At 51.1% G+C, this 18493-nt stretch overlaps 1 protein-coding gene across 12 annotated transcripts in view; it reads left to right on the top strand.

Moving 5' to 3' along the window:
- The window catches only part of LOC144126208 (uncharacterized), a 140629-nt gene that overhangs the window by 41328 nt on the left and 80808 nt on the right, over positions 1–18493 (top strand). For all 12 annotated transcript variants that reach the window (XM_077660229.1, XM_077660231.1, XM_077660223.1 and 9 more), the window contains one exon: positions 7417–7693. In XM_077660229.1, coding sequence (XP_077516355.1) covers positions 7417–7693 — 277 coding nt within the window. The remainder of the gene's footprint in view (positions 1–7416; positions 7694–18493) is intronic.

Consider the following 18493-nt stretch of genomic DNA (forward strand, 5'->3'; position numbering starts at 1 on the left):
AATGAAAAGGGGAAAAGCAGCTGGGGAAGATCAGGTAACAGCAGATCTGTTGAAGGATGGAGGGGACATCGTGCTTGAAAAACTAGCCACCCTGTATACGCAATGCCTTATGACTTCGACTGTACCAGAAGCTTGGAAGAATGCAAACATTATCGTAATTCATAAGAAGGGAGACGCCAAGGACTTGAAAAATTACAGGCCGATCAGCTTACTATCCGTTGCCTACAAAGTATTTACTAAGATAATCGCTAATAGAGTCAGGGCAACGTTAGACTTTAATCAACCAAATGATCAGGCAGGCTTTCGTAAAGGGTATTCCACAATAGATCATATTCACACTATCAATCAGGTGATAGAGAAATGCGCAGAATATAACCAACCTCTATATATAGCTTTCATTGATTACGAGAAAGCATTCGACTCAGTGGAAACCTCAGCAGTCATACAGGCATTGCGTAATCAGGGGGTAGAAGAGCCTTATGTCCAAATACTGGAAGATATATATAGCAACTGCGCAGCTACTATAGTCCTCCATAAAGTCAGCAATAAAATTCCAATAAGGAAGGGCGTCAGGCAAGGAGACACGATCTCGCCAATGCTGTTCACCGCATGTTTACAGGAGATATTTCGAGGCCTGAATTGGGAACAGTTGGGAATAAGAATAAATGGAGAATACCTAAATAATCTGCGATTTGCTGATGACATTGCCTTGCTGAGTCACTCAGGAGGTGAACTGCAAATCTTGATCAATGAGTTAGACAAGCAGAGGAGATCGATGGGTCTAAAAATTAACATGCAGAAAACCAAGGTAATGTTCAACACCCTAGCAAGGGAACAACAGTTTACAATTGGCAGCGAGAGCCTAGAAATAGTGACGGAATACGTCTGCTTAGGGCAGGTAGTGACAGCTGATCCGGATCATGAGAGGGAGATAACTAGAAGGATAAGAATGGGGTGGAGCGCATATGGCAAATTCTCGCAGATCATGAGTGGCAGTTTACCAATTTCCCTCAAGAGGAAAGTGTACAACAGCATAATCTTACCGGTACTCACCTACGGGGCAGAAACGTGGAGGCTAACGAAAAGAGTTCAGCTTAAGTTAAGGACAACGCAGCGAGCCATGGAAAGAAGAATGGTAGGTGTAACGTTAAGAGATCGGAAGCGGGCAGAGTGGGTGAGGGAACAAACACGGGTTAATGACATCCTAATCGAAATCAAGAGAAAGAAATGGGCTTGGGCAGGGCATGTAATGCGAAGGCAAGATAACCGCTGGTCCTTAAGGGTAACGGAGTGGATTCCAAGAGAAAGTAAGCGTAGCAGGGGGCGGCAGAAAGTTAGGTGGGCGGATGAGATTAAGAAGTTTGCAGGCAAAGGGTGGATGCAGCTGGCAAAGGATAGGGTTAATTGGAGAGACATGGGAGAGGCCTTTGCCCTGCAGTGGGTGTAGTAACGCTGATGATGATGATGATGATGATGATGATGTATATATATGGTAGTACTCGCGATGTTCGCTTTATCCGACAGTACCTAGTAACAACCCCCCCCCCCCCCCCAAACACGCACACACACACATCCACTCACGCTATGTCCTGATTTTAGTCTCGGCGTGAAGTTGGTTACTCGCTCCTTGGTCGACACCTTTCAGCGCTACTTCCGCGATGCTCGAGTCCAGTGACCCGGCCGGCCACCGGACTCGTATGCCGCGCCGAGTGCCGCGAAGGGCGTTGCGGCGTGTGCCGTAGACCTTGTGTGGCGATGGAAAAAGGCCTCTTTGACGTCGTGGGCCTCTAGCGCTCGCTCCCACCCACTTGGCACCGGTGTTCCGAGCAAACTTGAGAGCAAGCGGAGTGACAGCCGCTGACGGCTGCAGCCCTTGCGGAGTGTTTGGCCTCTCCGTGTCTTCTTGACCGCCGGGGGTTCAACGCTGGCCGCGTTGCGTGTTCGCGTCGGCCCGTCCTTTCCTCGAACAACGACGGAGGTTAAGAGGCCGCCGGGTTAACAGGCGTACGCGCGGAGGAGCTCTTCAGTGCGGCCGATCGAGTGGGCGAAGCCTCGCTCGGCGCGAGGCTTCGGGTTCGCGCACACGCTCTTGGCAGTGTTTAGCGAGGCCCCAACTCCCATGTTCCGATGGAGACGGGGAGCAGCAGGTCGATCTCCCGGTTAGCCCCCTGCCTCTGCGCGTGGCTGGCACACACAAAACCAGGCCGCCGCGGAGGATACCGAAAGCGGGATAACGCGGTCGACTAACGAATTGAGCATTGCATGGAATGACTCGCGTGGAATGAGTCGTGGTCTGCATCGAGCATTCGGTGGGCGAAAGAACAAGATGAGATCATTTAGCTCAACTGGTCCCAGTTTGGACACGTGCGATGTTGCATATGCATGTTGTGATGCTACTATATTTCTATTGCTCTGCTCTAATCTGCCGGCAACAGCCTCTCGGGGCGGGACGAAAACGAAGCAGCGTTTCATATATAGCGCATCCGACTATTCCAACTGCTCGCCGCAGCCCGAAAAGCACGAGTTTTGACGGCTCTGCGTAAGCATTGCACACGTAAAGACAGCCGTCGAGACGAACATTACGCACAGTGTCAGAGGAGCGAAATTCTCGCCGCGTGTGCCAATTATTCTGCGTGAAGAAACACGCAACGTGTTCCAGCTGTCTGTCAGCATCTTTTGTGTCCCGTGTGCAAAGCGCAGTTTGCATCATTTGGGTTTCGCGTCCTTCGACGGGAATATGTAATTATGTGCTGCAGTATAGGATATTAGCAGTGTGTGTTGCAATTCTGCGTCAGCCAGAGGCCGACTAGTTACATAAAGAGCGCACAAATTCACCGAGCCGCTGACTGTACACACAGTGGAGAGAGGCGCTGCCTTTGTGCGAGGGCTAGCTCTCCTTATGGCGACCACCCCCGTGAACGCTGGAAGGTTTCGGCGGCGCTTGCCTCCCTTCGAACACCGCAAGCGCCTGGAGAGACGCGCACGATGAGCTCGGCAAGCCACGGGCAAGATCCCAGCCGAGCTGGCTACCCCTAGCGCTTCAGAAAGAGGCAGCACGCGTTCTGCAACAGCAGCAGCCCTCTGCACTGAGGGCGTTGCCAGAATACCGCCGCTCAACAGCACAGAGGCAAAGTGGAACCCTCCAAGGAAGAAAAAATGGTGAGGGCGAGGGGGGGGGGATGCTATGCCCAAGACATAGAAGAGGAGTAGAAGGGGAAAAGCCGCGTAGCGAGGGGCCCCGTGTCGGGGGTTCACCCCGCGCCCAGACGCCTCGGCGGGACTCGAGCGCGCGCGCGTTTGCCCATTACTTGGGAAGGTCGGGCGGAGTTGCTTTATCTGCGTGCTTCGCTTTGGAATTCTGGGCCCGCAGTGAGAATGCAGCGGTGCCCCGCTAAACATCCGAGCGGGTCTTTTCGACCCTGAACACGGATGAGCGCGTGGCGCTCGCTGCCGTCAGCACGGCCTGATGGTGGTGCCGAAAAGCTTAGAACATTATTGTCGTTGTTATTCCTGAAAATTTTATTTTTACGGTAATCGGAAGGAGATGGGTCAAGCGCCCTTAGTCCAGGGCTTAATTGACTCTGCCTCCACTTGTGCGGTCGGCGTGTGAAAACATGATGCGTACTGCAATACGCAAGAGACACTTGCGTTTGAGCAGCGATTCTGTGTAAAAAGGACGTGGCACTGAGTTTTAACTTCTACTGCTCTTCGTTTTTCACTGCAGACGATGTTTCTTGTCTTTCCGTATTGCTCCGTTTCGCACGCATGCGTACTGCAGTTGCGGACATTTAGAGTGGTTTGGCACAGTGTATGCGTTCGCCGAGTAAAGTATGCCTGCTGCGCATGCGCAGTGGCAGGTGCGCGTTCCCCCCGGCCGTGCAGCTGCCACTGCGCATGCGCGGCCGACATTGCTCTATCCTGTACACGTGTACGCTAACACGCATCCGCTGTGCTAAAACTCTCAGGTAACTCTCGAGCGACACTACTTTTCGCTGGAGACTCGTTTCTCGGGGTGAAAACAAAGCAGCACGACTTTTCGAGTCAGTGGCATTTTGCTGTTCACTGTTCGGTTACGGTTCTTTCTCTATGCATACAGCGCATTTGGGAGGGATGAAACTTGTCGCAGCTCTCCAGCTGTAAAGAGAGAGAGAGAGAGACTCTTTAATGAAGAAACAGAATTTAGCCGGCGTTTCAATATCGCTGGCATGCTACTCTGCGTAGGGAGGGAAATTTGGGAGATAAAGACTGAAGGAGAGCAGCGTGGAAGAGGTGGAAAAAAAAAACGAAGATAAAATGCAGCCATGAAATGGTACTAAGGATGCAGTGGCGAATATTGATGTAACCTATGGAATGATGGAGTGCACAGTCCGACGAATGGGCTGACGAAGTTCACTGCAAGAAGAATGCATGAAGGTAACCTGCAAGTGAATTTAGAGCTTATCGAGATGTCCAATGTCTTTTAAATATGTAAAAAGAAAGTTCATTGCAAGTCTCTGTTGCCTGGAGCAGGCTAAGGGGCCTAAAACTTTGTCCATTGTTAGGGGCACTGGGAAGAGCTTCTGCATGCAATGTTCATAGTACGCACGCTCGTTAGCATACGCAGCGCACTCAAGCAGGATATGTTCCACAGTTTCTATCGAAGCACAGTTGTCACAATGCGGACTGTTCATTTGTCCAAAACGGTATCGCAGGCCATTTGTATATGCAGCATTCAGACGAAGTCGGTGATAAAGTGTTTCGAGTTGTCGAGGAATTCTGGGTGAGAGTCTTGATCTAAGATGTGGGTCGATTGAGTGAAGAAATTGGTACTGATGTGTCGGCAAACTCCAAAGTTGATACGTTTCTTCGTACGCAAAACTTTTAGCCATTTGGGACGCATCAGATTTCGTGAGAAAACTTCGAATGTATCTCTGATGTTGATGGCCCTTACGGGCCGCTTCATCTGCTTTTTCATTAGCCATAATGCCACAGTGAGCAGGTACCCACTGAAATATTATGCAGTGGCCTGCGGTAATAGCTAAATGATGGATATACCCAATGTCCAGGGAAACTGGCTGGTGATTCGTTTTCTTCAGCAGGTTGGCCAGGATCTGCAGAGATGCTTTTGAATCGGTGAAGATATCCCAACGGCCGGCGATTCGGCGCAGGATGTAAGAAACAGCTTCCTTAATGCCGTGAAGCTCAGCTGTTGTAGAGGAGGTCCTCCGCTGCAGCCGGTAAGAAAGGGCATGGCCTGTTGAGGGCACATAAAGGCCACAAGAAGAAGTTTCTTTAGTAGTTGAACCATCGGTGAAGATATGGGTGTGCTGCGTATATTCTTCGATTAAGTAGGCGAGAGTAGCTTGCAGAAGTGCTGCCTGTGGCATGCGGCTCTTTGCATTCACACCTGGAACAGACTTCTTCACCTTTAGAGGAGAGAGTGTCCATGGAGGAAAGGCCAGAGGTAGTAGTTTCTGAGGCTGATTAATAGTAGGAAGGGGCAGGAGCTGCACTGCCTGGCCAAAGCTAGAGTTGCTGTGAGTTAGGTGGACACGGTGTAGGAAGTGCTTCTTCCCTTGCAGGACATGGCGGAGATGGGTACGCATAGTTTCCTTGGCGGCAATTACCTGTAGTGGGAGACATCCTGCCTCCGCTACTGTTCCTGATGCAGAGGAACCCTTTGGGATGCCAAGACATATTCGCAGGCAGTTGTTCCGTGCGGCATTGAGAGTCTTATTGCTTGATGTAGATAATCTTTGAAGCACTGGTAGACAGTAGCGCAAGGTTCCTTCAACGTAGGCTTTTTCAAGCAGAAGCATTGATCGGCAGTTGCTACCCCACCTTGTTCCCGCCATGAACCTAAACACTTGCGATGCTGCAGTAATCCTCGCACGGAGTTTTTTGATCTGAGGTGACCATGACAGATTATAGTCGATTACAACACCCAGGAATCGCTGAGATCGTACATATGGCAGCGATCGTCCGCCTAGGAGCAGCGGATATCGGGTCATCGTTTTTCTTGTAAACGCCATTGCAACACTCTTTTCTGGCGAGAGACGAATACCTCTGGAAGCCAGGTACATCGAAATGTGCAATAGTGCTCTCTGAAGACGTTGCTGGGTAATATGGCGAGAACGTCCAGATGCAGATATCATCAGCATAAATTGTTATGCGGACCCCTCGCGGAAGGTGTCTTCTTATGTGAATAAGGGCAATATTGAACAGGAGAGGGCTGAGCACCGCTCCCTGTGGTACGCCCCTCTCCACTGCGTGAAAGCGTGTTGGACCGTTTGGAGTGGTAATAAAAATTTGTCGTTCTTTTAAATAATGCCCAATCCACTTGTATAGCCTTCCTCCAAGGCCAAGACTGCCAAAGGCTGCGAGAATTGCATGGTGAAAGACGGAGTCAAAAGCGGCCTTGATGTCTAGGAAAACGGCTGTTGGGATGTACCCAGCATGAAGGTACTCCTCAATTGATGAGACGAGGGCGATGATATTGTCAGTCGCAGACCTGCTTTGACGGAACCCGTTCATTTCTTGGGGGAACTCATTTCGGCTTTCTAGGAACCAAGTTATGCGCTTGCAAATCATGCGCTCCATGAGCTTACCTACGCAGCTCAGTAGGGCAATGGGCCGGAATGATGCGTAGCTTGTTGGCTGCTTACAGCTGTAAAGACACGTGTGTCCTCTACAAGACGCTAAGCATTCGTTTGCCCAACCGACAGAACCTGCGGGTTGCATAGTGCGGTGTGCACCGTTGCACATTTGCGTAATAACATTTTGAGAGCCTAGTGAAAAATACCAGTGCCACGCGTAAGCTAGCTGGAAGGGACAGGCGTCGGGCACCCTTAAGATACACTGCAGTTTTGTGGAAAGTATTAAATTCGAGAAACTTTTGCGCAGCTATCAAGAGACCCCATTGGAACAATCGACTGGCCGTGATCCAGCAGGTGCCCGCGATTGGTACGGCTAGTAATGCTTGCTGTTTCCCGCTGAGTATTGTTGTGTCGAGTACCGCGTCGACCGCGCTCCCCGTAACCGCTGTAAGTGTGAAGAAACAAGTGAGCATATTTTGCTGCAATATGGCAGTGACCATCTGGATGGCGGTGCGAGCTCAATCAGTATCTCCGATTCCTTAGAGTCCAGAGGTAACGGAGGTATAATGTGAGTGCATCTACGACAGTGGTTAGTGAGAAACGGTTAGGGATTGGTGGTTTAAATCAGGGCCGTGATCAAAAGTAGGAGTTCAACATTTCAAAGTTCGTATAGCTTAAGGGTCGATTAAATGTTCATTCGAAAAGGATGAATTTCTTGCTAGTAGTTTGAAAGGTTGGTTGGAGAGAGATATATGGCAGGAAAAAAAGAAGATACCGAGCCCTGTGGCCTTTTTTAAAAGAGTGCGCTTTTCAAAGCCATCCTCGCACCCTTTTGTCGCAGGACGAGGTCGTGGGTGTCCACGGCGTCCTCGTCTTCGTCCTCCTCGTCCGAGTGCGCCGGCCGCCTGACCAGGGCCGGGGGCCCCCCTGCTGCACCGCCGCCCTGCAGCAGCCGCGCTCACAGCAGCTCGGAGGACGGCGCGTACAGCTCGACCAGCGAGGCCGAACTCGACTCGGACCACGAGGAGCTCGACCTGGACGCCGAGGTGGACCCCCAGAAGCTGCTCGGGGCCTGGCTGGGAGAGCTGGACGCCATCAACCTCGCTCAGCAGCAGCAGGTCAGTGTGCAGGGCCGAAGAACGGCACCGCCGTTCTCGCGAGTGCGGGACGAGTGTCGAAAGAGACGCAGAGAAAAACAACTAGCAAACATATCTTGACAAAGCGACGATGTCGCCTCCTAAGCCTCTCGCGATATGCACTCACTGCCACCCGGTGACCGGAAGTTGTAGGTAACGTGCTGCGTATTTTGCGCTTAAAAAGGCGGGAAGCTTTGAAAATGTCAGGAGCAACGAGAGGTTTCGAGCTGAGGTTTTCCCGTGTGCAAGACACATCTGGGTGGCGCTACTTAGCCGAAAGTTTCGCGCCTTTCGAGAAGACGGAATCGAGCGAATTGTAAAAGTGGCGCCATCTTGTGCCGCCATGCCGCTGAGGTGGTAGCATCGCATTTAAATCAGTGTGGTGGTACGTAGTAGTGACCTAGCTTAGATTTCGTAACGTGTCTCCTTGGAGTAGGCAACGCCCAGTTTCCTTTTCTTTCTGCCTAAACTACTTTCTCGAGCTTCTGCACTGTCCCTTTAATCGCGTCTTGATTCCACATTCTGACAGTAGTCCTCAGGGTAGGCATTTTTAAATCCCCGAACTTCTCGGGAATCTCCTTGGTGGCGTCGTATGTAGGGACGAGGTAGGGAAGTGCTGGAGGCCTCTGCACTGCGTAAGGATATGTCCGATCGGCCCCCTTGTTAACAGGAAATGTTGTACGTGGCAACAATTTTTTCGCTCGTGGCATATTTTTGATCGCACACGCAGCTCTGTAATCTGCAAAAGTAAGCCGCTTCCATTGGAATTGTCCAAAAAATGATTTTCCTTTTCATTTTTAGACCTCACATAGCACAGACAGGGCGGACTGAACCGTCAATCTCTATTTTTCTCTTCGTTTGCTCCGCGGTCCATGTGCAGGGAAAATCGGTAACCTCCAAGGATGCTTTTCTTTTGTCTCTTCTTTTCTACAGCATTTTACTTCACCGCCGAGTGCTTTCTGAATCTCGCTTTTTCTTTTTCAAGGTTGGCTGCTATATCTTGTTTCCCCTTGACAAAGTTTTTTTTTTCTCCCTATAGCTGCCGAGCTGGTTGACTTGTGATCTTCACGAATATATGTACACGGGTATGACACGAGTACTGCCTGGTTAAGGCAGTGCACTTAGTGATCTTATTCAAGCCGCCGTAAAGTAGTCAAAGGATAAGTTTTTAAAATTATTTGCCTAATGGCGGCGGCGTGATACGAGCTGGTTGGAAGGGAGCGCGCTCGGGGGTAGAAGCTTCGCGTCGGCGAGAAAATATTATTGCGCGTCGCCGCTCCTGGAAGCTACGCAATACGTGCGGACCGAACTTTTGTAGCGACAGCTGCTAAGGCCGCGTTTCCCGTTTTACGCGGATTCCTTGTCGTTGGCGTTACACACAAGGTGCAATGATTCACTTTGATCGGTCAGACGGAGCGACGTCACGATGCTTTCACCTGAGCTTTGCCCGTGGCGCTGATGTGTGTTTGGCATCGTAAACGCGACAGACGTGCTACATCCTCAGAGTTGTAGAACACTCCGACTGGCGTCTGCATTTCGTATTACCACATCTGTCGTTGAAATAAGGATTACCACAATATTGTAAACGTCCGGTCAAGGCTTTCGCTTAGCGGGGTTTGGATCCCGGGGCGAGAATTTACTCTGGCGCCGCTAGGAGAGCGCGCATCCACGCGAACACAAGAAGGAGAGCACGCTAGAAACCGAACGCGTCCAGAAATGGAGCAATTCAAAGCAATAAAGAAAATGACTCGGGGGTGCAGTCCCGCAATCTGTATACAGGGGCGCCGCCGCGGGGCCGCTCTGTGTGTGGCTTGTGAGCAATTTCGTGGAGGCCTCCTGTCGAACACGGCTGGGGAGATTGAGCAACGACATTTCGCCGACGCGCGCCCCGCGACTCGTCGCGAAAACGGCCGTTTGTTGTTGCCCCTGGCGAGTGGCCGCTGCTCGCTCGTGCTGTCTCGTCTCTACTCTGCCGCTTGCCCTCACGTCGCCGAGCTGCTTCTTCTCTCATCTTTCTTTCTTTTTTCCCCACCGATCGGTATTCCGTGGCCTACATGTAGCACCCGCAGCCTGTCCCGATAACGGACTGTTTTAGAGTCGCGCCGCTCCGTCTTGGGCCGACATGGCTAGTCTCGGCTCGTTTCGACTTGATCGCTGATCTTCTTGGCGCCGCCGATGGTTTTGTTTTCCTCCGATTTTGTCTCGCGTGGCGCCACCGTCGCGGCGACGTGCCTGTGGTTCCCGGGGTCCGACAGTCGGCACTTCTTCGATAAGGTGTGTCGCGCCCTGACCTTTCTGTGTCGTGCTCTTTTCCTCCCGCCCACGCGCTTGCGGGTGGTTTCGCTTGACCCGCTTCCATTGCACCACGGCTGCCGCTGCTTTTTCTACTTTTCTTTCCTCGCGCATTTTTATTGAAGAGCGACAGCTGCTGTGTAACACATCTCTCGTTGATTGCCCAGAATGGAGGGGAGTAGTCAAGCATGTCGGCATGACGGTCGGCCAGAATGCCACTCACTAATTGGTCCGAACACGATGACGTCACTCTTGGCGTCAAGGGGGCATTCACTGCAGCTTACCCGTGGCTTTAATGCGAGTGTACAGCAGCGCAAACGCAACAGACATCCCACACACCTACCCACAGTTACTAAACAGTGCGACTGGCATAGGCATTTACCACTCACCTCTCGCTGAAATTGGCGTTACCGCGGTAGCATAAACGCCCGGTAAACTTCAGTGCTTTAGCAGTATAGTCCATCGCCCGTCTACCCACCTGTATACCCTTAAGAAGCTCCACCCTGCATAACCATCCACCCACCAGCCCACGCAGTAGTGGAATTAAAAAGGAACGGGGAAATCAAATTCAAAGACGCTGTGGCGAAATCAGTGCAATAGTGAAACGTACAACCAGTGCTTATAAAGCAGACTTGTGGCATCACTTCGTGCGATCGCGTGTGCATTTCTGTCGTGATTTTCGTTACGTGCTTAGCGCACATGACGACTCCGTCAGCGTCGTTGGCCCTCAGTCGTCACGGGTCGCTTTTATAGCTTTCCACCCCGTCAGGCGCAGTATTTCCGCACCGCGACTGCAGCGCTGCTGCTTGCTTCACTTCCCGCTTTGCCAAGCACTGCGCTGCGCAACACTTTTGGTTGACGCCGTCCTGCTTCGTTGGATCGCAGAAGCTCGCGAAAAAAGCGACTTTAAGTGAGCCAAGCTCGTTTGCAATGCATCGCCCAGTGCGCGCGGGTCTGTGATGCAACACTGCAAGCGCCGTCATCTTCGCGTCCTTGCGTGAAGCGCATTTTGCTGTTTTCCCTCTTTATTGGCGTCTGCGTGCCCATGGCTATCGCGCACTTATGCACTGCCGGCTCTCCCGGCAGGCATGCGCACGCGTCTTACGCTCTTCTATTCCCCTGTGTCGCGTTTTTTTTTTGTGCTTTTCGGCTCTTACCTATAGAGTTTATTAAATAAGGAATCCGAATCGATGTATAGCTAAACAATGCAAACTCTATTATGTTCTTGCGATATTTTCCAACGGCCACCGCAGTGGCTGAGTGGTTATGGCGCCCTTCTGCTGACGCGAAAGACGCGGGCGGGTTCGATCGCGGCGGTGGAATTTCGATGGAGGCGAAATTCTGGAGGCCCGTGTCCTGTGCGATGTCAGTGCACGGTAAAGAACCGCAGGTGGTCGAACGAAATTTCCGGATCCCTTCACTACCTCGTCCCTCATAGCCCGAGTCGCTTTGGGATGTTAAACCCCCATAACCGAATATTTCCCAACGTTTTTCTCAAAGTGTTCTCATGCTCTTCTTGTTGGCGTACTCGTGTGTTCCACTGCCAGGCATCTGTAGTGTGCGTCGGCATTTTCATCCCACTGACTTTTTGCTGGTGCGTCAAGCATCCTTGTGATGTTAAACATACGTCCGTCTGTCCGTCAGTCCACCTGCCTCGCGCAAGTTCTCATGCGAAGTTTGTTTCGGTAGGACAATAGTTAAACGATAGTTATGAGTGCTTCTACGACGAACGAGTGCGGTGCATTATCAAAACCAGTGGCTGCAAGGCGAAGCCTCTGCCAGCTTTCATATTTGTGCCGCGGACCGAACGTCGAGCAGGCGAATAGCTCCGGCTGCCGGAGTCACATACTGCAGTCGCTGGCGTTCGGAGCTGGCTTCCGAGACGGCTGCTTTCAATAAAATTCTATCCCCGACGCGTCCAAGTGGTTACGCTGTGCGCTTTACCAAAATATTGCTGGTATTCATGATAGAAGTGCGCGTTCCACCGCGCATTTGTGAAAATAACGACGCAAAAGGTTCGCTGCTATACTCTGTGAAGGTGCGGAGGCCCATAGCACAGAGCGCGAAGAAAAATAAAATTCAAAGAGAAAAAACTGTGAGGCTAGCATCCGCAAAACTCTTCTTGTCCAGGCTTGGGAAACATGTTCTGCTTCACGAACTGTGCTCTTTCTGAGGCCCGGAGAAGCTTTCCTGGGGAAGAAACGACGGCCATGTAGTAATAGAAAGCCGGTTAGAGTTTGCACACTCACGTACGCGTGTGCCTCGCTTACGTCGGAACATGAGGCATCCACAACATCTCCCGTTTCCTTTACTGCGATTGTAGGAGGAAAAACGAGTGCGGGGGATAGCTCGGTGTACGCGTGTGCAAAGTGGAGCAGGAAATGCGCGTGGCTCCTTTCCGGTGCCGCTCAAGTGTGTGGCATCGCAAAGTCATGCTAATGCGAACCTGTGCTGCGTGTGCTCGGCCACGGCCAGCCCACGGGAAATGAGATGCGCGGCGTAATGGAAAATGCATCCTTCCGTAGCACACACGCCCTCACGCCTTGTTCAGCTGTAATCTTTTTCGTGATTATTTTTTTCTCGATTTTCCACCCGCGCAGTGTGTTACGTGCCATCTAAGAGCCTCGTGGCCACTTGGTCACTGTCGCTTGTTTTACACCTAGTTGCACTGGCGTCTCTGAGCAAAAGAGTGTCAATATTTTCCTATTATTTTTTTTAGCCTTCGAAAAATTTTCGCCGCCAGGGGATGGTTGGTTGGTTGATTTGGATTTAACGTCCTAAAGCGACTGAGGCTATGAGGAACGTCGTAATGAAGGGCTCCGGAAATTTCGACCCCCTAGGGTTCTTTAACCTGCACTGACATCGCACAGTACACGGGCCTCTAGAATTTCGCCTCCATCGAAATTCGACCGCCGCGGCCGGGATCAAACCCGCGTCTTTAGCGTCAGCAGCCGAGCACCATAGCCGCTGGGCCACCGCGGCGGCTGGCATGGTATGACTTTATTCACACCTTCGGCATTGTTATTGCGCTATTCAAGGTTTACACAGACAAGAACGACACGTACAGACAGGGCGCAATATCTACTCAAGGTTTACACAGACAAGAACGACACATACAGACAGGGCGCAATATATTTGCGCCCTGTCTGTATGTGTCGTTCTTGTCTGTGTAAACCTTGAGTAGCGCAATAACAATGCCGAAGATTACAAACCAACTAGGCCCATTTGAAGCTCTTCTTTATTCACACAGCAGGGAGATCAACAGGAACGACAGTACAAATCCTTTGGTGATTTTCTGTCCTTGCGGGCCATAATTGTTTTTTAATACGCGCTGACAGTGATCTTCAAAGTAAAAGCCGTATATTACTATTGTTATCGGAAGTTGTAGCAGTAGCGGTTGCAGTTAGCTGGCAGCAGTATTCTTGGTAGTAGCAAAGGAAAGTTTTTTTTTTCCTAAATAACAATGTCGATGGGTTCCCTGGGGCCGGAAATAGAGTTGCCGCAGCGAGTGACATGTTTTATTTTTGTAGTTCTACCCGCTTTCAAATTACGCGCAACGTGGAAATGGATGGCAGCGTCCCAATTCAGTTTACTCGCATTTTCGTTCGTTTCCAAACTCGTTTTATTTTAAGGCGAAAGCCTTTAATGGCTTCTCGTTGTCCGTCCGTCCGCGAAATCTGTCACAATATAGCTGTCAATCAAACGTGGTTCGGGTGTCTACCGAGATATGTGAGACGGGTAATTTCCTTCCTATAGCCAATTTTCATTTCATTTTCCTTCCCTTACGGCGCGGTTCGGGTGTCCATCGAGATATGTGAGACAGGGGTGATTTCCTTCCTAAAACCAATTTTCATTTCATTTTCCTTCCTTACGGCGCCGTTCGGGTGTCCACCGAGATATGTGAGACAGGGGTCATTTCCTTCCTAAAGCCAATTTTCATTTCATTTTCCTTCCCTTACGGCGCGGTTCGGGTGTCCACCGATATGTGCGAGACAGGCGTCATTTTCTTCCTAAAACCAATTGTCATTTTCATTTTCCTTCCCTTACAGCGTGTTTCGGGTGTCCCCCGGTTTTCGCCTTACCGCACTTTAGGTCAACAAAGTGCCCCCCTGAATTTTTTTGCTTCTCACTTTAGTGTAGCCCTGTTCTCTCCCATTGACACTTCTGCTGGCCTTCAGTTGCACGTTTACAGCCCGAGCGTAGCGTCCTCTTTCCGTGTGTGCATACGGAAGCGCTAATCGGAGTCACGCGAGGCAACGCTGGGCGTCGACTTGCCGGCAACAGCGCCCCCCCCCCCCCCCCTCCTTCTCGGGAACCGCGCCAGCTTGCCAAGCTGTATTTTGCGGCTCGTTCATTAGCCGGAGTGGCCGCAGCAGCCCATCCGTCGCACCAGCACCTGTGCGCTCATCTCGAGCGGTGGCCAAATGGCGCGGCACGTGCCCCGCACGCGTCTTTTGATAACGCGGGCGGCACGCGCAGCCTCTCCTTCCCCTCCGCCGCGGGGTTGCTGCGCCTCTCGCGAGCGTAGTAGTGTCCGGATGAGCTTGCTGGCTGGAGGTCCATGTGGCAGCCTCGTGTCTCTGGGGGTTTGCACAGAGTGGCCTGCTTGCATCTAGTGTTGATGTTGACGCTTAGTCAGACCGGAATGAAACGCGAACACGCATATGTCGTGCTTTTCTACTTTGAAGTGATATGTTCCTGTACAACCGGTTTATGAATATGTACTGCGGTAGACCCTTTTCCCAGAAACATGAATCAGGCTTGTTGTGCACTGCAGATGGAAAAATTTTTATTCACAGGCACTGTTCATGTTTCGTTCCTGCCTGATTGACATCCGCAGTCATGAGTTCGGGGAATGCGACTTTGTCGAAGAAATTTGATTTCGTCGCATGCAAGGCGCATTGGTTGAGATTCAGGGACGCATTTACGTTTAGGCTAACAAGAGACAAATCATCGCAACTAACTAGGACGAGTAGAAGGAAAGACCACAAGCCCTGGAGGCACGCGTTGTCTTTCCTTCCGTCGTCCTTGTTTGTTTCGCTGCTTTGCCTCTTTGTAATCATCGAACCAACTAGCCCGAATTGCCACTCTGCAGCAATTAGGCTGCATGCTACATCTTTTCCAGGCTGCGTAGAAAGATGGCGGTGGAATTCAATTCTGTCGCTAATATTGCGTTTCATAAACTTCTGACTGCGGGGGAACGCCCTTTTAGTGCGCTAGCACTGGAACCTCACAATCATAGATTTCGGCGATCTGTCCGAACCTCTCTCCACAACCTTGAGGTTTCTCGGGAAGGGTAACCTAGCTGGGTCTCGCAAGCCCCACCGTTGGCAGCAGCTGCCATCGCATAGCAGCGGCACATCGCTTAACCACTGCGCCAGGAGCGGTATGAGGACTCCCCGGGATCTATGAATGTAAACGGGAGAACTACCATTTCCGCATAAATGGGCATTAACCCATCAACACTATCGCGTCATACCGTGAAGGCGGAGATTTAGTCCGATTTCGCCTTTGTCTGAAAACCTGCTTGACCTTGAAAGCTGAGCCTCGAGCCGAAACCGAAGGGAAAAACTGAATTTGCATTTGGCCTAACCATGCTAAATCGTCCGCCATTTTTTTATCGCCGTTATTTCTTTGCGGGGGGGGGGGGGGGTCATTCTCGGTCATCGGCGTGACCTATTGTTTCGTGGAACCCAGCGACGAGCTGTGCCAGTGTTTTGCCATTTTCATCTAATCCGGCCAGCCAGCCTTCGCCCTATGACAATGCAGCTTTGCGGATCACCGCCACTACCTTAAGCCCCAACTCGATGCACACATCCTAGCGCCGCGCCGTGCCAGACGTCGAAAAAAGTCATACACCTCCATGCTCCCTGTGCTGGGGCGTTCACCCTCTCGAGCCGACCGAAGGAATTTCAAGCGTGAAGAAAGGGGATTTGGGGGGCGCTGAAAGGACAACTTAAACCGCGAAGAAAAGTTCCAGGAACCTGGGATAGGTTCAAGCCATAAAGAAAAGAGTCCCCGAGAGCCCCCGCCGTCCTCCTATTGTTGTAAACCGGACCGACGCGCGCGCAAGCGCGCGCGCTCAGGCGCGGATATCTAACATGGACAGATATCTGCCCCTGCTCGCGCCTGCGCGCGCGTCGCGCTTTGCGCATGCGCAGACAGGATCCAGCGTACGCCCGTGCGCGTAGGCGCTCCGCCGGTACGCGTAGGATGTGTCCATCGAGTTGGGGCTTTATGTGGCCTCCGCGGCGCTGCGCGATTTCTGCGCGGCCAGAGAGCGGCCTGCCCGCTGCCGCCGCTCGCCTGCTGTCACGGGCCGGGCAGGTGCGACCCTTCCTGCTCCGCTGCGCAGTGCGTGCTTGGCGGTGGAGGCTCCGATAACAGCGCCGCCTTTCTCTCAATGTCACCCCGTGCACTCCGGTCGGTGCCGCCCCGCCGCGCCAACTTGCGCCTGTTGGGCGCGTTCACCACACAGTGGGGATGAACTGCAGTTGGCCTGCAGTGACAGAGGGATCCTTTCGCCCTAAATGGGGCTTCTATGGGCGAGAGAAAGTAAAAGAAAGAAAAGTGAAATACAAGTGTGGCCACCACCTGCCGCTTCCGTAAGCAAAGTGCGGTGACGCTGAAGACAGCTTATCCGTCGCGGATCCTTGAAGCCAGGCTACAACAGCGCCATCCATTTCCAAACGGTGACCGCCATAGGCGTGCGCTGTGGAAGGCAGAGGGGGGGGGGGGGGGGAGCAATAGCCCCCTCCCCCTTAGTAGACATGAGGGGGAAGGGGAGCGGAAATTTTGTACCATATTGTTCTTTGCTATCCAGAAGACATGAAAGGGTGCTACCGTGAACTTTGGCCCCCTCCTTATGGAGAGACCTGTGCACGCCTGTAGTGACCAGATTTTTTCCGGGCATTGACTTCACGTATTTGAACTGAGTCGCATGGAAAAAAGATGTTTCAATTTAACACTATTTTTCTCAGCAACTCAGAATGAAATAGTTTTTTCAATTTAGGGCCATCCCAGGATCTTCCTGGATACAGCGGTAGAAATGATGAACTGTGGTGACGAGAAGGTGTTGGGATCAAGTCTTGGCCTAGATTTCAGAAAGTGGGCAGCTGTACTCATGAAGAAAAACCTGAACGAGCTAACAAGAAGGAACAGGGATGTGGGGCTTGAACTGTTGCGTGTCAGAACAAGTGCTCTGCTTTAACCGAAGGTGACAACCATAGCATAGGTGCGATGAATTATTACTTTATCAGTGTAATAACGGCAAACGCAATCGAAGTAGGAGATACCGTAACCAGGAAAACATTGCAGAACTGTGCCTGCAAGCAAGGTATTAAGGAACGCCTAAAACATCATATTTTTGAGCTTCAACGATGTGTAACGACTAGAACCTTAAAAACTAATGCACGTAAGGTAAGACGCAAGAAAACATAATAAGGACAGGGTGGTGGGAAGCATGAATTAACGAAGCACAGCGGAAGTTCGAAGTGATCACGAGCCAGATTTATACAGTCATGGACAAAAGTTTGCGGGATGAGGTTTACTTTTGTCTGCACCCGTGCGTAATAAGATGTTAATGGCGTTTGTATTTAGGAGAAGATGGTTAAGGTATACAACGGAGGAATTCTATAGATTTGGAACTCAATCGATATCTTTATTTCACTGATAATATACATCCTTGCTCGAAGGAAATCGAAATTCTTGCGGTAACGGAGAAGGGCGAACGTCTGTAAAGTAATGCAGAGAAGAAATCGGCTCCTGACGGTCAGATAACTGCAGGGCCATTGAAAGGTGGCCGAGACAGTGGTATAGAATCTTGCAGCATTGTACACATGACACCATGCCACCTCAAATGTACCCTAAGCATGGAGGAATGCTAACATGATATTAATATCTGAATAGGGCGATTTCAGAGACTTCAGGTATTGTAGACCGATGAGGCTGATTATCCGATGCTCACAAAATATTCGCTGCGGTGTTCACCACCTGCAGTTTAGTTCGCTGTTGCCTGCCAGCGTCTACTGTTCTACGCTTCGGCGCCCCTTGATGGCCCACGGGTCAGTAATTAAAAGGTACCACATTACATCATGCTTACTTTGATTTTATTCTTTCAAAAAAAAATTGTGTCACAGAACAGCGTGCTTATTTGTTAATAGGGGGCTATTCTCGCGCCTTTAATAGCTGGGAGCGCATGGAGCGCGCTATAGTGTCTCCGCTTTTTAAGATCAATAGCTGATGAGGGCGCATGCGCGATAGAGCACGCAAAGCCGCTAGTTTGCGCTTATTGTAGGGAACGCCACGTGATCCCGCGTTCCCGTTAATAAAGCTTTTGGCTACGAGGGTGTAAAATTTGAAGTTCAGAGCTTCGGAACAATCCAGCAACACTCGAACCAATCAACGTTAATTATATTTCAACTGCACAAAGCCACGTACCGTGCTTGGGTGTGTGCATTTCTTTCGCCGATGCATAATGGCACCTTAGGC

Source organism: Amblyomma americanum, chromosome 3 (assembly GCF_052857255.1).
Source record: "Amblyomma americanum isolate KBUSLIRL-KWMA chromosome 3, ASM5285725v1, whole genome shotgun sequence".
Lineage (NCBI taxonomy): Eukaryota > Metazoa > Arthropoda > Arachnida > Ixodida > Ixodidae > Amblyomma > Amblyomma americanum.